The following is a 20,473-nucleotide window of genomic DNA, read 5'->3' as shown; positions in this document are numbered from 1 at the left end:
TTACATAGATTCCATATTGAAGAGTGAACAAAGAGGACAATTTCAATAACTGAAAATGGGCACACACATTTAAAGAAATGAAACTTAACTGGAGTTGGGCAATTTAACATAAATCATGTGAAAACAAGAGTTACTACTCTGCAATAACTCCTCCTACTTAAATTGTGTATGTCATAAATGGCAACAAAGTTTGAATGTCTTCTTATTTAAACTTCAATTTTTTTACATTTTATTAAAAGCAGTCTGTTTGTTTGAATGCACTTGTTGTGAAGCATAATAATTTAGCAGAACTTTTTAGATTTTATAGACATTATTTGTATATAATCAGTCAAACATGGTTATAGTGTCATATTGTTTAATGATGTTCCCAACATGAAAAATAATAATGGGGGGGGGGGCATTATTGGTCCAGTCTCAAACTATACTCAAAGAGCGACAACCTTAGTATAGTCATTAGAATAACAAAACGTATCAATTGCGTTATCAGTATTGCGTAAGATTTTACAATAAATTGAAACTGAAACATATTTTACCTCATCATAAGACCTGGTCTTGAATAAATGAGGAGTTCAGATCAGATCAGTGGTACTCTATTTCTCTCCTGAGCCAGAGACAACATTAAGAGGTGAGATTTCATCTAATCTTAAAGTAATAATAAAGCAATTATCCTACGAATGTTACATAAATATAAAATTTGACTTTATATATATATATATAAACAAGTGATCTTACATTTCATATGTAAATGCTTTTTTTAATAGATTTTTACAGAGTGGCTACTGATAATCAAAAAGATTATATGTTTTCCAGTGACATTCAAATTAGATTGATGGTGAAGACTGTGTAAAGAATAGCAAAATCATATTGTATATATTTTATAACATATGCATGTGCTTTAAGCTGTTTATTAGTTATGCTGCCTACATGGATATGCAGCCGGTCCTCAATGCCTGAAAATTCAGTTTTAGATCACAATGCAATGCTCATTCTTAACTACTTTTTTCCTTATAACATAATGATTTTTGATCACTTTTATGCAGAGTCTCATGGTGTCCCTGTTTCTAACTTACAGTCATGACTTCCTTCAGTTCATCACTCTCTGAAGGGTGGCTCATTTGCCATGCATGTCTGGAGGTGCTCACTGACCCAATCCCCACTTCATGTGGACACAACATCTGTAACATATGTATCGAGGCATGCTGGGAGAGTGGACAGCTCTATATATGCTCTATCTGTAACAAAGCATTTGAAAGTAAACCAGAATTGAAAATAAATGTAGCATTTAAAAAGGTTGTGGACAGTTACAAGGTGCTTCAACACCAAACAAAACCATTTCATCAAATTGTATGTGATGTCTGCACAGCAAACAAGCTAAGGGCAGTCAAGTCTTGTTTGCAGTGTGTAACTTCTTACTGTGAGACTCATCTTGAAAACCACAAAACTGCACCAAGGCTCATAAAGCACAAACTGATTGACCCCGTGGAGAACCTGGAAGACTATATCTGTAAGAAACATAAGAAACCACTGGAGATGTTTTGCAGAGACCATCAGACCTGTCTGTGTCTGGTTTGCTCTGAAACAGAACATAAGACTCATAACGCTGTTCCCATAAAGGAAGAGAGTGGACACAAGAGGGTAAGACAAGAGATATGAGAGATTAGAAGACATTTTAGCATATTTATTCAATTCTACTTAATGAACTGTTCAGACAAAATGAACTAAATTATCACCATGTCATTCTAAATTCTTATAAAATGTGAAACAATTAAATTATTTGTGAAACTATTTTACATTCCACCAATGCCAATATGTCCATATGACTCACATTTTATAATTCTTTCTAAAGCAACTGAATAGCTTCTAAAATCACAATTTAAGTTACTTGCACAGGTAAAAAAACAAAAAAAAAAAAAAAAACAGCTAATAATTTACATTTTGAATTATTCTTTACTATTCTTTTTTGTCTTGATATATTACTTTAAAATAAAGAACATTTTACTGTAGTATTGAAAACATCTGGAAATTTTATTGAAAACAAATTAATTAAATAAAGGATTTTTAAAGTAAAAGTTTGATGCATTTGCTTTAAAAAAAATCTTGCTCTCTGCCCTCAGATTCAACTGGAAAGGACACAGGCAGAAATAAAGGTGATGATCCAGGACAGATGTAATAGGATTAAGGAGATAAAAAACTTAAAGGTGTGTTGTTAGTGACAAATCAACAATATTTTTTTTTAATACAGCTATTTACTGTATAGAGGTGGTGGAAAGAATGATTTGGAATCTGACATGGAGTGTCTATTATTCTTCTCAACGTAACCAGAGCACCACTGAGAAAAATAAAGCAAATAAAGTTGAGCTGTTCACTGATCTGATCCGCTCCATTGAGAGATGTCGGGATGAGCTGCTGGAGGTGATGGAGCAGAAGCAGAAAGCAGCAGAAACACAGGCTGAAGAGTTCATTAGAGAGCTGGAGCAGGAAATCAGTGAGCTCAAGAAAAGAGACACTGAGCTGGAGCAGCTCTCACACACTGATGATCACCTACATCTCCTTCAGGTCAGTTTCTCTCTCTCTCTCTCTCTCTCTCTCTGTTCACATGACAGGACATCACTTTCTGAAACATTTCTTTGGTCTCCTGCATTGTTCCAGGTCTACTCATCTGTGTGCAGCCCCCCAGAAGTCAAGACCTGGATGAACATCAACATTAACACTGGTCTACTCAACACAGAATTTCTGGATAAAGCTCTTACTTGCCTCCAGGAAAAAGTCAACAAGGATCTAAAAAAAATCCATGAGATCAGTAAGCAGTTTAGAAATGGATTTATATATAAACTGAATTATACTGAAGTATTTTCTAGGCAAAAAGGGCGAGTTTATTTAGAACATTTGATCCACAACAGTAATTTAAAGGGAAAGTTCTCCCAAAAATGAAAATTCTGTCATCATATACTCACACTCATGTTGCTCCAAACCTGTATTAATTTCAGTTAAACACAAAAGAAGATTTTTTTTTTTTTTTTGGAAGAATGTTGGTAATCAAACAGTTGCTGGTAGCCACTGACTTCTATAGTAGTACTTTTTCCATACTATGGCTACCGGCAGCAACTCTTTGGCTTATTTACCCGGGAACTAAGGTTATATGCACAGTTTTTTGATTCTGGTCCGTCAGCAACATTTGTATAAGATGCAGCTGTCTTATAGTGTTTCTTGCTCAGTTCTCGATTTAGATTTAATAAGGCTTGTTTAATAAATTTTCACATTTACTTTCACAGCTCAACCTTCTTTTATTCGCGGATTCAACTTTGTTCCACCGACATCACAACCTTCAGCCAATGGGATATTTGAATTTGGCAGCACTAACACAGACTGTGTTTCCTCCCATCCTTCACTTGTACCTAAAAGTTCTTCGGCTATGGAGAAAAAAGATCAAACGGTTACTGTGAGAACACAGCAGGGCATCCCGACAGAGGTTTTAGATGCTAAAACAAGCAATGTTCAGACAGAGGGCAAAATCTACTTTACTCTGGGTAAAACAGACTGCAGCACTCACTCAACGAAGAGAGCAGGAAAGATGAACAAACAAGTGAAGGTCTCACAATTCAGTGCGCGTTCTCCAGTAGCAGATCTGAGTACAATACAGAAACTTTATGCAGGTGTGATAAATATGACAAGTATTAACACACGCTTAAGAGCTACTTCTAATGCATTCATCAATTTACCTGTGTTTGCTTTGCAGTGATTGTGGTTTTGGATCCTAATACAGCTTACCCTAGACTCAAGCTGTCTAAAAACAGGAAACAAGTAAGTTATGGAGAATCCTGGGGAGATGTTCCCAATAACCCTGAGAGATTTGACTCCTCCGCTTGCGTCCTGGGAAATGATGGGTATTCCTGTGGAAGGTTTTACTTTGAGGTCCAAGTTAGTGATAAGACTGAATGGGATTTGGGTATGGCTCGAGGATCCATCCACAGAAAAGGGAAAATAACAGTGTGCCCAGAGAAAGGATTTTGGTGTATTTGGCTAAGAAATGGATGTGAATATGTGGCTAATGAATCTAGACCGGTTTCCATTTCCCTAAAAGACAAGCCCCGGAAGGTGGGGGTGTTTGTGGATTTTGAGGAGGGTCTGGTCTCCTTCTACAATGTGGGGACCAAAGCTCTTATATACTCCTTTACTGGCCAGTCATTCACAGAGAAAATCTATCCATTTTTCAGCCCTTGCAACAAAAGAGGATATATTAACTCAAAGCCTCTGATTATCCATACTGTTGGTTAGTCTAATTAAAATACAATCTACATTCCTTTAAAGAAATCATTAATACAACGACAGATATTGCTCAGTTGACACATACCCCCTTAAGATTGAAGTTAGGACCTACAGTAGCACAAAAAACAACAACATAATGAACCCAAAGGTGTTGTTGCATTAACTAGTTGAGTGTTTTTTTGTTGTCATGTGTTTGTTTACTATTTACGAACATGAAATATAAATTTCATACCTTGCTAGGTAAATGTAAAGTTCAAGAACAAGTGCTTTGTTGCATTTGGAACAATCAGAAACAAAGCTGTTCATTAGATTTAACAAATAAATTATTCATTGACAGATCTAATGTCGTGTCGTAGTGATGACGCACATTGTCGCGCGACTCTTTTACTGGCTGTTTTGGAGAAAGATCAACGTTTGCGACAAAAAAAATATGTGCAAACTGTAATGAAGCAGAGATCAGTCTGTTCCTCACTTTCTGTGCTGACGCTGAGATCGTTTACCAGCTTGAGTGAAAGAATAACGTGCCTAGCATTTTCGACTCCTACATTACATGTCACGCCCTGATGTCACATGTCGTTTTGGGACCTTTACGGGTTGTGTGTGAAAGCACGCACATATCCCGGGTAATCACTGGCAATGTGAAGGTGCAAAATCTAGTGACCCGGGAACAATTGCCGGAACAATTTACCCATATATTTGCCGGAATCTCAGTGTGAAAGGGGTTTAAAACAGACACATATTGCTATAGGAAATTAATTCTTTCATTAATTCATAAACAATTTTTTCTCAGACTTTCCTATCATGCATATCCTCAGGTCTTTGTGTACCTCCTTGTATATGGTCTTGTGTATTACTATTTTATGCATGCATATAGATCATGTAAACTCATCTATACCATGTATGGTCTCCATGTTTTCTTTTTCCGATGATCTAATTGAGAGTGTATATTATATGTTTATACCTGTGCTGTAACACATTAGTGTTCTAAGAATATTTAGTAGTCTTTGCATTAACATCCAATCCAGTTACATATGCAAATTAGCATGTTACATCATAATCTAATTGCATAGACATACAATATTAATAATTATCTTGCTGATTGTACATTGCACATTGTATGAATTCATGTTTTTTTTTTAAGATTATTATTTTTTCTTTATTTTTCCTTATTTATTTATTTGGAAAGTGAATAAAAGGTTTTATTGAACCAATTTGTGTGTTAGCTAAAGTTCTCAATGCCAATCAACAGAGCATTTCTAACAGTTCCAACTCATGTAGAAGCATCAATCTACTTTTAATCTAATCTAATCTAATTTATTATGATCAGTGCTTGCAGTTTTTTCATATTTTTCTTCTTCTGCGACAAAACCTTAAAAGTTTCAGTTAACAGCTTGCAATGAAGTTACAGATAAACATATATAATTCTATATCATACAAGGAAAAAGCTTGCCATTTGAAGGTTTTAATGTCATAGACAGACAGACAGATGAAATATGAAATATTTATCCGACTATGTGAAGTTAGATGTGCAGGGGCTCTCAGGATGTAATTTCTTGTGTGAGAACACGTGTTTACCTATCTTCCTCTGAGGAGGTTGAGGCAGTCAGGGGCTGCTGGGTGGAGCAGTCCCAACCGTGTTCCAGCCCCTCGTGCCGGGGGTGTCACTTTTGTACTCCGCAGACTCTGGAGTCAGAGTTGGTGCTCCCAGGCCGAGGAAAGCGGTTCTGCAGATAGTCGTTTTTGCTGGATAGCCTTCGTCATAACGTCCTGACACCTAAGGCCTAGGACTTTTTTGAGGGCCAGCTCCCTCCGGTAAAGAGCGGTGCACACCGCATTACATGGTGCCGTCTCTCCTCAGTGCCCTCAGGAGATCGTTCTGCCAACCCTACTGGTGTTCCAGGCCACAGAGGTCTACGGTGAGCGCTTCTCTCAGTTACTGCCCGGAATCGTAGCGGTGCTAAGAGGCTCGCTACCTCTATGGAGATCTCTAGAGCAGCTAGTACGGTCAACCCCTGCCGGTCCGCTGCTTCAGGGCACCGAGTTAGTGGCTCTAGGTGCACCAGACGCCAGTCTCACGAGACTGGTTCCCTTAGTAGGACACATGGCGGTGTGGGAGCCCCTGTCAAGTGTGCTTCATAGGGTCCTGCCCTGAGCAGGCTCTGATATAGTCTTCCTAGCAGATGACGTGGGTCTGAGGATCGTAGTTTTTAGGAGACTTCAGCTGCGAGAGTCCTGATGCTGTGGCTCAGGACCTCGGATGGCAGGCCCCTCTGGGAAAAAGCGGTGTACACCACATTACACAGTGCCCATCTCTCCTTAGTCCCCCGAGATCGTTCTGCCAACCCTGCCGGTGTTCCAGGGTGCAGCGGTCTCCGGCGAGTGCTTCTCTCAGTTACCACCCGGAAACGTAGCGGTGCTAAGAGGCTTGCGACCTCCTGGGAGGTTTCCAGAGCAGCTAGTTCGGCCGTCTCCTGCCGGTGTGCCGCATCAGGGCACTGAGCTAACTGTTCTGATGACACCAGAGATCAGTCTTGAGAGGCTGATTCCCATAGTAGACTATTTGGCAGCGTGAATACTACTACCAAGTGTGTCTCAGTGGGTCCTGCACACTGTAGTGAGAGGCCACAGAATCCAGTTCTGGTGGGCCCCAAGCAGGCTCTGATAATGGAACAGAAATAGACTCTCTGAGGACAGAGGCCATCAAGGTGGTCCCTCCTCAGGTTGCAGAGTCCGGGTCCTACAGCCGATACTTCACTGTTCTGAGGAAGGATGAGGTGTTGTGTCCTTTTTTAGATCTGTCCTTTTTGAACCGCTCAGTCAGGGGACCGAAGTTCAGCACACGTGCACAGGCCAAGTCCAAGGACTGGTGTGTCATGATCTATCAAAAAGATGCACTTAGCTCCATCCTTCTTCATCAGAAGATCGTGAGGTTTGCTTTTGGGGGCAAAAGACTACCAGTACGGGTCTTCCTTTGGCCTTGCACTCTCACCCCACACTTTCATGACTCAAGCACACTGACGATTGGTTGATATTAGCTCAATCAGAGCAGATGACGGTTTGGCATCGAGGTGTCGTTTCCTGATCACATGAAAGAGCTGGGGTTAAGACTTTACGCCAAGAAAAGTGTGCTTTCTTCAGTACAGAGAACCACTTATCTGGGAATGATGTAGGATTCGACCATGATGCAGGCACGTATGTCACCTGCTAGGATTGAGTCGATCCTCACTGCAGTCACGAGAGTGAGAGAAGGCCGGTCACTCACTGTCAAGCAGTCTCAGAGATTGCTGGGTCTGATGGCAGTGGAAACCCACTTCACATGCTAAAGGTCATGCGGGGTGCCTACATGCCTTAGACAAGTGGAGAAAACCTTGGTTTTTTGTCTCAGGGCCCGGTGCTGGGAGCTCCTTGTCGCCATGTAATGCTAGCAATGGACGCAAGGCAAGCAAGGCAAAAAACAAGAAACAAAAAAAGATAATAATGTAATAACTTAATAATTTAACTTTTTTACTTTTTATAAGTAAATGCTCTTGTCTTTGGTCAGAAATATATATATTTTATATTTTATTTTTATCTTTTAAATTGAAATGAATCTATCGGTTTGATAAGATACAACTGTGACTGTGCAGTTCACATCACATGTGTAGTTGTACATACACGTGCACATTAATATTGTCTAATTTTTGTCAAACCGAATAAAAATAATTTCTGTATTTGCATTATTGTTGGAAGAAGGTGTAGACGTTAATAAAACACTATCTAATAGGTAGCAAATTTAAGTTATTGTTAACCAATCTATCCCTTTAGTCGAAAAACTGAAAAAAGCGCTCATGAATGACCATAAGTGGTTAAGGAAGTGTGATGACGCTGCTCAGCTTTGACGTCATTGGCTGTGAATATCCCTGTCACCGCAGGACTGTCTGTGGTTGGACTATCTTTTAACCCATATTAAACAGCGCATCAAGTTAAAAAAATAATGTTTTGATGCTAAGTTTTAAGTCAACAATGAAGTGTTTCTATGTTGAGAAAAATCACCTCTTTAGTGAGATCCTAACCCTAACCCAAAGAATAACTTCAATGAACTACAAAAACAGCGCCTAGTTTTCCCTTTCCATAGGTAGAACGACGGAGGCTTGTGGGTAATGTAGTTTAAAACGTTTTATTAACGAAATGAAATGAATAATATATTTAATGGAAAACTGGAAACATAAATATGTTCACTGTGTAAACCTCTATGATATATTTGAGAGGCATGATGAAATTTAGTATTTTAGAGTGAGCAATATTTAAAATGCCTTTATGCCACCTTTCCATTTATTTCTGAAAACTGTGCCCAACATTATTTATTTTATCAACATAGTACAAGTAGTAATCCTGCTGATTTTCGCTTTGATAGGTTAATTATACTCTGATTTACAGCCTTTTGAAATGTACAGTTTTGGGATCTTCCAGGGGGTGCTACTGGGCCCCTGGGGGTAGAAGGGCAGTAAAACCTACATACATGTATTCTGCTCATCAATCATGGACAACAAACTGAGCTGAGTCACATTTATATCTGACTATTTTCACAGATCAATCTTTTCTATTTTTACATCATTACTAGTATACCTTTTGATACGACATTGTGAGGCCATCTGATGAAACATGGACAAAATTATAAAGAAATGATTTAATAATAAAAATAATAGATTATTTATTTGATTTTTTAAGAAAACAGCAATAAATATAATGGATGAACCTGCAATAACTTGCCATTATCTATTCCCCACTGTTAAGCAGTAATCAAGGACAATGTATACAAATTGTGATACTTCACTATTACACAAGGACAAATTAATTCATATATATATATATAAATAACTAATTAGCAAAAATCAGTGTAAAAATGTCCTCCTCATCCCCGTATCTTACTCCTCAGGTGCTGGGCATCAGTAATGTGCATGCTCTTGGTTTGAATACAGTACAAGATCCACGTTGATCATTCCTGCTACGTTCTCAGTTATCCCTCAAGTGTTTGTAACAATCCCATGGCACAATCTTGTAATGCAAAATAATGAATCTCGTAACTCCCTGTATTTCACAAAAAATCGGCATTTACTAAATATAAACAATAATAACTTTCTGGTGTATTTTATTTCCCAGATGTCATTAATCTGATCAAAAATGTTTATCTCTTAAGTCAAAGAAATTATCCCGATAATTAATAATATGTAGTTTTTCCAAGTCTAAAATAAGCACATATGAGCCTACCTAGTAAAATGATGTGTTTACCAAGAATCTTCAGAACACAATATTCACCGTTTTCATTTTATTGAAGCATAGACTATAAAGATGATAAAGTAGCATCAAGACAAATAAGATTCAAGTAAAATAATTATTTATCATCAAAAATACATTAACCTCATATATTAATCAATTCACACAGATGAGGGATGAAATGTCACACAGTCCCATCCAGTCAACTGTGATACTGATCATGTAATACATATAAGACATTTGATACTGTTTCAGAAAATAATGATTCCTTATCATCACATCTAAACTGGTTTCATCTCCCCATCATGATCTTCTTCTCTCCTGTCTGAAAACAGTTTGTGGTTGATATCCAGTGTAGCCTTTTCTCAGCCAGAGGATCTCTCAGTCCTAACATCCCATTTTCAGACAGTTCCCAGACCTGGTCAAAGTAAAACAAAAAACACAAACAATCCAGATGAAGTTGTTTAATGGACAGAGAGCTCAGCTTATGTTCTGTGTGATTTTAGCAGGGGGAGCAACTATGACCCTTATAGTACTGTACACTTACCATTCTTCAAGCTGTTTTAAGACCTTTTGAGAAGCTTTTTCTCTGAAGACAATTTACCACATCCTCTTCTTTCACTCCTTCCAAGAGCATCACTTGGTCAAAACCCCTCATTTGGCTGATGAGATCATCTGTACAAAGTAAAATTGTTAAAATACTGCAATAAACGATTTCATTCAGCAATAATTAAGAAAAAGTTAGAGATTCAAAAGGTCTTGCTCATGAGACTCCATTAGCATGTGTAGTTCTGGTTTTGTCTGGTCTGAGGAGAACTGGCCCCCCAACTGAGCCTGGTTTCTCCCAAGGTTTTTTTCTCCATTCTGTCACTGATGGAGTTTCGGTTCCTTGCCGCTGTCGCCTCTGGCTTCCTTAGTTGGGGTCACTTCATCCACAGCGATATCATTGACTTGATTGCAAATAAATGCTCAGACACTATTTAACTGAACAGAGATGACATCACTGAATTCAATGATGAACTGCCTTTAACTATCATTTTGCATTACTGACACACTGTTTTCATAATGAATGTTGATCAGTTGCTTTGAAGCAATGTATTTTGTTTAAAGCACTATATAAATAAAGGTGACTTGACTAGACTTCTCTTGCTTTAGCTGTGCTCTTCCACACTAGGCAGAGATTTGAAAGTCTGGCAGCGTGGGCTTTCTTGTTCCCCAAACGCTGACTCATAAACACACTGCCCTTTCAATCACAGACTTCAGCTCCTCTTAAAGGTACAGGATACTTTTGGTATGTATGCAACTATGACTCACAAGTTTTTGGAAAGTTCACTTCTACTGCTGTTCATGCCTCTGGCAAAACAGTAAGGAAGATTTAAGTACAAATGGCATTGCACAACACAGTATCGTTTTATAAGAATCAAACCTAAAATAATGAAATAAAATAAACTTAAACTTTAAACCCACCTCATAATTTACACCTTCTACTTTATGACCTTATTAAGAATGCGTGGTTCTAATTGAAACAATTGAATTTGAGTATATTAACCTACCTCATTGTGAAGTTGTTATTTCTAAAAAGATCATAGATACATTGATATACTCTGTCGTCAAGTAAATTGGCATTCTTTTTTTCCAAGTTTTACTGAAAGAAAACTAGTACTGATGATTTTGCCAGCAGATTATTACATCAGTAAATGGATTAGGCTGACCCTGGTAAGTACCTGAAGCAATATTTCTTGATGAAAAATAAGGATGCACTGGCAGTTGTTAAGGGGAGTAAAAAACAATATATACTAAATGGATTCAGTGGTTCACTTCAATCCTCTATCTCTGTCACATGAAGTAAAAAATCACCTTAAAATATTTTTGTTTTGCCATGATCTCATTGTATGAGCAAATTTTGTTTCTAGATTTACATTGATTCCACATTGGAGAGTGAACAAAGAGGACAATTTCAATAACTGAAAATTGGCACACACATTTAAAGAAATGAAACTTAAGTTGGTCAATTATGCGTAAATCATGTGAAAACGAGTTACTACTGTGCAATAACTCCTCCTACTTAAATTGTGTCTGTCATAAATGGCAACAAGGTTTGAATGTCTTCTTATTTAAACTTCAATTTTTTTTACATTTTATTTGAATAGTCTGTTTGTTTGAATGTACTTGTTGTAAATACAGCATAATAATTAAGCAAAACACCAAACATAAAAGATTTTATAGACATTATTTGTACATAATCAGTCAAATGTGGTTATACTGTCCAGGGGGGAGGGGAGGGGGGAGGGTGTGTTTACAACAAATTGAAACTGCAACATATTTCACCTCATCATAAAACCTGTTCCTAAACAAATAAATGAGGAGTTCAGATCTGCGGTACTCTATTTTTCTCCTGAGCCAGAGACAACATTAAGAGGTGAGATAGCATACATCTAATCTTAAAGCAATATATTATAAATCAGTTAACTTAAGAACATTACATGAATATAAAATTAGATTTTATAAGTATAAACAAATGATTTGACGTTTCACATGTAAATATTATCTATTATCTCTCTAGGATTCTCCATAACTTACTTGTTTCTCGTCTTTAGACAGGTTGAGTCTAGGGCAAGCTGTATTAGGATCCAACTATGACTTTCTAAAAGAGTAGTTAAAGGTTTACTATGACATTTGGGTTTGTAGCCTATGTATTATGTTTACAGAGGATTTAGAACACACCATTACAATAAAGTGAAACTGAAACTACATTACCTTAAATCCTTACATTTACTGAACATTAAGTTCTTCAATCTTTGGTTGTGAAAAACAAAGATAATCAGTTCTGCTCTGTTTTCTCCTGAAAGTCTGAGGCAACACTAATAGACAAGATTTTTCAGGTGAATTATTTTTTTTAATTTGACAAAGTAAGCACTGCTGTAGAGCACTACGGTGTTTCTAATTACTTTTTTGTTATCTGTTGGTATACAAATTGTACTGAAACCCATTTAAAAGTGATTCTAGAAAGTATGGTGTAATGCAGTACAGTGTTTAATTAAATTAGGATTAAATGCATATCCTACATAAATCAAGACACGTAGTCAAAGTCTGGATAAAATATGATAAAAGTGCAACTGAAATGAATTGCTTTGTCTGGGGAAAAAAATAACATATTTTTAAAAGAATCCTGAACAATAACAGATAAGAGAAATTATTTTACAAGAAAAGGATACACTTTTAAAAGTAATACAGATGTGACTTGTAAATCAATTTACATTGAACAGCCTCATGTTGTTACTATTGTTTCACTTATAGCCTTGACTTCCTTTAGATGTTGACAAGCCACTTCAGTGCCATATCACAAGGTATGCACTGACCCAGTCACTACTTCATGCAGACGCAGGTACGGTAGTGACTGAAATGTTCTTCTTTTTTTTTTAAAGAAGAATTTGAATCTACAGTACAACGGAAAATAAGGACAGCTTGATTATAGGTGGCTGATCACATGAAGATGCAAGAGAGCCAAAACAATAATGTTCTATGTGATGCCTGCCATGGAAATCAAAAACTCACTGCAGTAAAATCATGCTTGCAATGTGTAACATCTTTCTGTGAGACTCACTTGGAAAATCACAAAACAGCAGCAAGGCTCATGAAGCACAAACTGATTGACCCCGTGGAAAACTTGGAAGATTATATCTGTGAGAAACATGAAAAACCACTGGAGCTTTTCTGCCGAGATGACCGGTTATTTCTCTGTCTGATCTGCTTTGAAATAGGACACAACACTCACAATATTGTTCTTATAGAACAAGAAAGTGGAGATCAGAGGGTGAGAAACATATAAAACACTAATATCTTAAGATATTTAAGCATAGAAAATTTGTGTAAATAAACCAAATTTTGAGATATCTACAAAATTATAAATAAAGTGTCTGTCTGCTTTTTGTCTTCAGACTCAGCTGGAACAGACACAAGCAGAGGTCGAAATGATGATCCAGGATCGAATAAAGAAGACTGAAGAGATAAAAAGCTCAGTAAAAACCAACAAGGTGCACTTTCAGTCATTCAAAACCATAAAAACTATGGACATACAATGCAATCAAAATTATTCAACTCCCCTGACCGGCAAGAACATTTTCTGTACAACAACAAATTCGAAATTTTACCTCTGATCCAGAGGCCCCCAAATTATGATAATTACACATGAATGCAGCTTGAAATCCAGTGAGAAGCAGACAGAGAAGGGATTTTGGGAGCTCAAGCAACTGCCCTTTTATTTCCTGCATTAAAGTACAGTATATGAACATGCTGTAGAGCACGAGGGAAGTTAATTCTATACTGGTGTGTTATCTGTGAAGCAGTTCTCTCTGAACACATGCAGACATCCGACATGCGTACAGAAAACTGCTTTAGCTTCTTAACCTCTTTCACACTTCAAATGGACAAAAAACAAAAATAAAACACATAAAATTACGCAAAATGCCTGTTTTTAGCGAGTGACATTGTAAACAGTTTTAAATGGGTTAGAAAGTCCTAAATGACCATAAAGAGTTGGGAGGAAATCAGTTGTGTCTTGTGTGTAAGGTTTTAAAGAGACAGAGCTGCTTTTAAAATGAACTTGCTGCAGACTGTCATTGATATAAATCAGAATGAGCCAATGGAAGATAAATCACTCAATGCTTTTCTATGATTAACTTTTGTTGCTTGAATAAGGGTAAGTTTATATTCAATTTATAGTTTATGTGATTTGTTTTGTTTTAAGATCACATAAAAGATGTTAGAAGCCTATTAAATGTTTAAAGAAATAATAGCTTTCTGTTATAATGTAATACTGAATGGTTATAACTAATGGCTTAAATTAAGGGGGAAAGGCATTTAATAGAGACGTCAGTAGCAGTATTGGTATCAATAATGCTGGTCTTCATTACTCACCTTGAGGAGCTGGTAGAGATAATGCTATAGAATTCTTCATATAAATCTTAAAGCTAACGCTTTTCCTAATCTAACCAGAACAACAGTGTCAAAATTCTCACTGCTCTGATCCACTGCATTGAGAAATGTCAGTCAGAGCTGCTGGATGTGATGGAACAGAAGCAGAAAACTGCAGAGAAGCAGGCTAAAGAGCTCATCAAAGAGCTGGAGCAGGAAATCACGGAACTAAAGAGGAGACATGCTGAGCTTGAGATGCTCTCACACACTAAAGATCACCTGCACTTCCTACAGGTCAGTGTTCCTTGCTCAGTAATAGCTATAAAAGGTATTTATTCAGACTAAACCACATATTTAGGGATCTCTTTCTCTTGCAATACTGCAGACTTGCTCATCTGTAAGCGGCCCCCCACAAGTCAAGTCCTGGACCAGCAACATTATTGATATGAACATAGATCTAAACACAGAAATCTTGGACAAAGCTCTCCAGAGTCTTCAGGAAAAAATAAAAATGGAATTGAAGAATTTCTTTGAAATCAGTAAGTATTAAGAACTAATTAAGGAATTTAGGACTATAAGGAATGTATGAGCAGGGTCGTAGCTGGGGTTTGCGGGGCCCTGGTGAAGGTTGTACCAGTGGGCCCTGTTTGAAATTGTTTAATTTGTATGTTCGTTCATTTTTATTTATTTGTGCTGTTTAAACAATGCTTAAGTTTTTTTCAAGTTTGGTCAAGTAGGTGTCAAGGTACAGAAACTAAATAATTAAATGTAAAATAGCACTGGATAGTCTTCAATGTAAAATGAAATATACAATCAAACCAAAATGTATTCAGACCCCTTGAACATTTCTCACATTATTACAGTTTATTTGCTATTGCTTCTAAAATGGTTATAAAATATGACAAGAACTTAGAGTTAAACTGTCAGATCAGATTCATCTTGATAATGTCATAACTTTGATAGAAATGTATGTAATGGATTGCAATCAACCAAAACTACAGACAACTGTTTTTATGACAATATATATATATATATATATATATATATATATATATATATATATATATATATATATATATATATATATATATATATATATATATATATATATATATATTTAAAATAAACATTTTTATCAATTTCTCTAGTAGTTCACTGTATGAAGATTCTTTGGGTATAATATGTCACAGTTCTAGGGGTGTGCCGGTTTCAGAATTGGTGATGACGGTTATGACGTGAGTCAAATGTGACGGTTCATAACATAACCGTCGGGGGGGGAGATAGCGGGTTAACTCCGTGTCAGCGCGCGCTCTGATCGGTAAAGGGGCAGAGATTTCAGACCTACGTTTATTAAGGAGATCTGTCACAAAACTCATCATTCCCGCCAACGTTTTTTGAGCAAATTTCAAAGCCGCACCCGCCCGCCATCCGCTGATTGTTTTGGGGTCTATGGCGATGCAATGCTTTGCTGATGCGAGCCGCAAAAAAAAAGCCATTGCCATTTGCCCATTAGCTCCGCCCACTACCGGAGAAACTGGTATGTCTTCTGCTTGTTCGAAAATGAATATGAATATTTCTAAATTTAATCCATTATTTTGACAGGAGAAGACAACAAAGAATAGTTTACATATAGCGTGTTGTTTAAGCGTGGTAAGACTCTCGCTCTCTCTCTCTTTGCATGTGTGAGAAACAGCGCTATCAGTAAAGTGACGGTGAGTCGTGTGCCTTCACAAAGAGTTTACAGAGTGTCAAATACAGGTGCGCTGTGTGTCCATTGAGATGAGCTGAAAAGTTCAGATCGCTTGAAGGAGAGAGAACTCTGAAGCTCAGATGCTGAAATTAATGCAAGCGTCATGCGCTTCAGTCTATGTAGCTAGTAAACAAACCTGCACGTCTCTGCCATTCATTAATTCACACAGAGACGCGCAGAACACGGATTTATAGTTTAAACAACTTTTGCGGCTTAACATTTACAGATACTGGTCCATATGGAGATTTGATTTGATTATTTTATGCTAACTTTGGCAAATTCCATGACTGTCCATATTAAAATGCAAGTTTCATTTTCATGACTGGATTTCGAGATTCCGTCCTTGTTTTTTGCTTCATGGAAATCATAGAGCAAATTTCAAAGCCGCACCCGCCCGCCATCCGCTGCTTGTTTTGCGGTCTATGGCGATGCAATGCTTTGCTGATGCGAGCCGCAAAAAAAAGCCATTGTCTGTTCTAGAAAGGATGCAGCAAAGATATTTAATGCTAAAGTATGAGGCATAGGCCTACGCTGAGTTTCATTTACGATGAGATGTGCTCTAGGTCACAGTGCAGTGCAAGCGACGCGCTGGTGCTTCCATGTCACGGTTATCATTGTCTGCTTTACTTGCTTTTTATTTATTAAAATACATGCAATTGGTTGATGAAACATTTATTAAAATTAAGATAAAATTTGTACAAAACGAAATTCGTTTTTAAGAAAGGTTTTCTACAAAGCAAAATTTTATGAAGTGGTAAATATCATGTCTGACGATTTACAAAACTTCATTAAGTGGTAAAAACCATGTCTCCCGATATATTGCGCATCTTATGATCTTATCTAAAAAATTAAAATAATTTTTGATAAAAAAATGTTTGTAAAAAATATTTTAATGACACGGTTTTGGCGGTTATAGAGTTCTAATGACGGTGTTCAACTATAACCGTCGGTCTCACGGTTATATACTAACCGTCACACCCCTACACAGTTCGCTTAATTTTGCTATAGTCTAATCACTTACATAAATGTATCATAGTGTCCTGTACCTACTAGTAAAATCTATAGCCATATATAAAAAAATTGTATCTGGTGTCTGAATAATTTTTGGTTTGACTGCGCATAAAATCTTGTTAAAACTACAAAGTAATTCAGTCAAGAGCAGTGAGTGATTTTCTTTCATATTCTTGGATGAACATTACAGCAGCTAGTAGCTAAATGAGGTGCGTTCACTTTAAGAGATGATGAACGCATCTAAAATAATTCTTTTTCCGCAGCTGTTTACTTTCACTTAAGAAATAACTGACAGTTTTTTTGAGCATACTTTCCAAGGCTGGAATATTTTGCGGCTCGCTCTCTCATGCGCACCGAACACAGCGTGCGAGAATCCAGCTACTCTGTTCAGCTTTTCCGTGTCTTGTGTCTTGGTTTGGATGCTTTAATGTTTGAATCGACAAGCGGTAATGCTTAAAAACACGTGAAAAAGATAAGCTTTCGTGACGACGCGCAGCAGTGGCCCGTCAACTGTCCTGAGTGTGTTTTTAGGCTGGCCGAGGCCAGGCGATTGAGATCGTTGGACCCTTCAACCCCCCAGGGGTTTTCCCATGATAACGCTGAGCAGTACATTTGTTGGTTGTATCTTATAAGGTGTTGTTGAAAGTAAAAATAATGTCCTCATTTTTTTACTTTCTTTTCATCTCTTTCAGTATAAAAGCTAAAAGCTCAAAGGCTCTTGTCAGTGTAATCATAATCACCTTCAATAACACGTAGATTCTCAATACAAAATAAGATTATTAAATACCAATATTATTAATATAAATATACCATTTATTGAACAATTATATGTAATAACAATAGCCATTATAAAAGTTGCTAAGAAATTCTGTCAGAAGTACAAAGCAGGTACAAAGGACAAAGCGAACTACAAATACTTATTTGTAAAAGTATAGTTGGGTGGTCCTCATAATGTTGGCTGTGAAATGCTTAAAGTGAAGTGCTACACACTATGATATATACTTGCACTAGGACAAAATGTTTTTGAATAACTTTTTCTTTTCATAGCCCATTGTCCACACAGACCTTCAATTGTTCAAGAGACTTCTGGATCAGATTCTGGGAGTACAGATTCTGTTCCCTCTCATCCTTTACTGGTGTTTGAAAGTTCTTCAGTGATGGAGAAAAGAGATGTATCTGCTATCCTGAGCAAACAGCAGGACACTCTGACAGAAGTTTTAAAACCTACAACAAGCAGTGTTCAGACAGAGGACAAAATCTACTTTAACGACAAGAGCAGCACTCCCTCACCCAAAAGCGTGGAAAAGATTAATAAAAAGGTTTTTGTCACTGGTAAGACAGGACTGAGGATGGTTTTTTGCTTTAAAGTCTTTTAGTTTTAGTATGTTTTGTTTTTGTCTTTCTGTGCTATTTATCTATAACTTTAACATCAATTCTACTACAAATTAAAGTAATTGAAGTTTAATGTCAAGTACAAAGAGAGCTACTGTTAAATTTAAAACAATTTTTAAAAAGAAACATTTTGTTTTAGTGCAGCAAACAAGTTCGAAAAACTACTGAACAACTGAACAAACCCCATGTTACAACCTTTCCATTTTCTCCTACACTATGTGTGTGTGTCTTTTGCTGGGAAGCGGCTTAGTTATTGATTAAGGTTACTAGCAGTGTATACTAACATTCAGTATTTCTCCATCAGCAGATCTGAGTACAATACAGAAACTTTATGCAGGTAACCTTCAAATGATTATGATAAACTCAAGCTGAGATTCCTTTTAGATTGAGTCTTTAAATTGGCTGCTTGTATTTCATCACTGTAAATGTGTTTCTTTGGCAGTGAATGTGATTTTGGATCCTAATACAGCTTACCCTAAACTCAACCTGTCTAAAGACGGGAAACAAGTGAAGCATGGTGGATCATGGAGAGATGTTCCCAATAACCCTGAGAGATTTAACTCCTCTGCCTGTGTGCTGGGAAAGGATGGCTTTTCCTGTGGGAAATTTTATTATGAGGTTGAAGTTGGTGAAAAAACAGAATGGGACTTAGGTGTGGCTAGAGAGTCCATTAAGAGAAAGGGGAAAATAACAGTGTGCCCAAATAAAGGATTTTGGTGTATTTGGTTAAGAAATGGATGTGAATATGTGGCCAATGAATCACATCCTGTTTCTATTTCCCTAAAAGACAAGCCCCAGAAGGTGGGGGTGTTTGTGGATTATGAGGAGGGTCTGGTCTCATTCTACAATGTGGGGACCAAAGCTCTTATCTACTCCTTTACTGGCCAGTCATTCACAGAGAAAATCTATCCATTTTTCAGCCCTTGCAACAAAAGAAGAGATGAGAACACAATGCCTCTGATCATATCTACTAGTTTGTGCAATTATTAAACAATCAATGTTCCTTTTAAAAAAAAGTTAATGCAAGAAATAAATGCCAGGGTTTACACGTTGCCCAAGACTGAACCTCTAACATTTCTCAGAGGTTCAATTGCTTAGCTGGATAACTTTTTATGAAATATTGCGCTATTCTAATTCTATTCTATTCTAAGGCAATTGATGTGGTAGTTTTGTGCTTCTTCTGCTTGAATTATTTTCATCTTTGGGAAAAAAAAGCATGAATAAATATAAAGGTGGTGGATTTGGTTCTGTTGACTACCGCAGGGCTTCCCAAACTGGGATTCACGGGGAAATTCCAGGGGGTTTGTGAGTTAATGAAAAGCTATTAATTAAATAAATTGTCATTAAATCATAACATTTAAATAAATTAATAAATAATGTAAAAACTATTTATAAATAACTGTGTTTGAGTACTTTTTGAATAGTTCGAGCACATTTAGGTTCCGTGATAAAATTGATAAATGTTATCATTTTGATCACTTTAATTGTGATATTAAATTTTCATGCTGTGTCATCTTTAATAACAAAAACGATGTAAAATAATTATCTTAAAAACTTTAAAACAGATAAAAAAAAAATCTAAATATTTTTGAATTAAACATGCAAATTTGTCATTAAATTATTGAGATATTTACTTTTTTTTTTTTAAATGGGGGTGGCTACTGGTTCTCAATCTTGATTCTGGTGACCCTGTAGCTCTTTTATATATATATATATATATCGATTTTTTTTATTATTTTTTTTCGAAAATTCACTTGTATTAACTTCCTTTAAAATCGTATTTCACAATCAGGCCACTAGATGGAGCACTAGTACTGTGTAAACTCTGATCATTGCAATTGTTTAAAAAAATGTGCCGTTATTAAATAAATAATAATAATAAATTAT

General features: G+C 36.7%; 1 protein-coding gene across 12 annotated transcripts; it reads left to right on the top strand.

Annotated features, from left to right (window-relative positions):
• The first annotated feature begins 481 nt into the window (after positions 1–481).
• LOC128017093 (E3 ubiquitin-protein ligase TRIM39-like) lies at positions 482–20,135 on the top strand. Of its 12 annotated transcripts, none has more exons than XM_052602274.1 (9): positions 11,880–11,938; positions 12,817–12,866; positions 12,948–13,333; positions 13,458–13,553; positions 14,515–14,727; positions 14,819–14,972; positions 18,242–18,526; positions 18,891–18,923; positions 19,029–20,134. In XM_052602274.1, exons 3-9 carry the CDS (start codon positions 13,007–13,009, stop codon positions 19,574–19,576), a joined length of 1,656 nt encoding a protein of 551 aa, XP_052458234.1. In that variant the 5' UTR covers positions 11,880–11,938; positions 12,817–12,866; positions 12,948–13,006; the 3' UTR covers positions 19,577–20,134. The 12 variants fall into 12 exon arrangements, with proteins under 12 accessions (XP_052458230.1, XP_052458228.1, XP_052458231.1 ...); XM_052602276.1 differs by having other exon boundaries at positions 11,881–11,938; positions 12,945–13,333; XM_052602278.1 differs by having other exon boundaries at positions 11,896–11,938; positions 12,833–12,866.
• Positions 20,136–20,473: the final 338 nt, after the last annotated feature.

Source organism: Carassius gibelio, chromosome A7 (genome assembly GCF_023724105.1).
Source record: "Carassius gibelio isolate Cgi1373 ecotype wild population from Czech Republic chromosome A7, carGib1.2-hapl.c, whole genome shotgun sequence".
Taxonomy (NCBI): Eukaryota; Metazoa; Chordata; class Actinopteri; order Cypriniformes; family Cyprinidae; genus Carassius; species Carassius gibelio.
The sequence above is the reverse complement of the archived record's forward strand: the minus strand, read 5'-3'. Positions and strand labels throughout refer to the sequence as shown.

What these genes read in the sequence shown, in the direction of transcription:
- LOC128017093 (XM_052602271.1), top strand. Translation starts at nt 1,075, where the DNA reads ATGACTTCCTTCAGTTCATCACTCTCTGAAGGGTGGCTCATTTGCCAT. An exon ending in AAGAGAGTGGACACAAGAGG is followed by an intron (nt 1,636 to 2,114) that starts GTAAGACAAGAG and finishes CTCTGCCCTCAG; the next exon opens with ATTCAACTGGAAAGGACACA. An exon ending in AAAAAAAATCCATGAGATCA is followed by an intron (nt 2,801 to 3,272) that starts GTAAGCAGTTTA and finishes TTACTTTCACAG; the next exon opens with CTCAACCTTCTTTTATTCGC.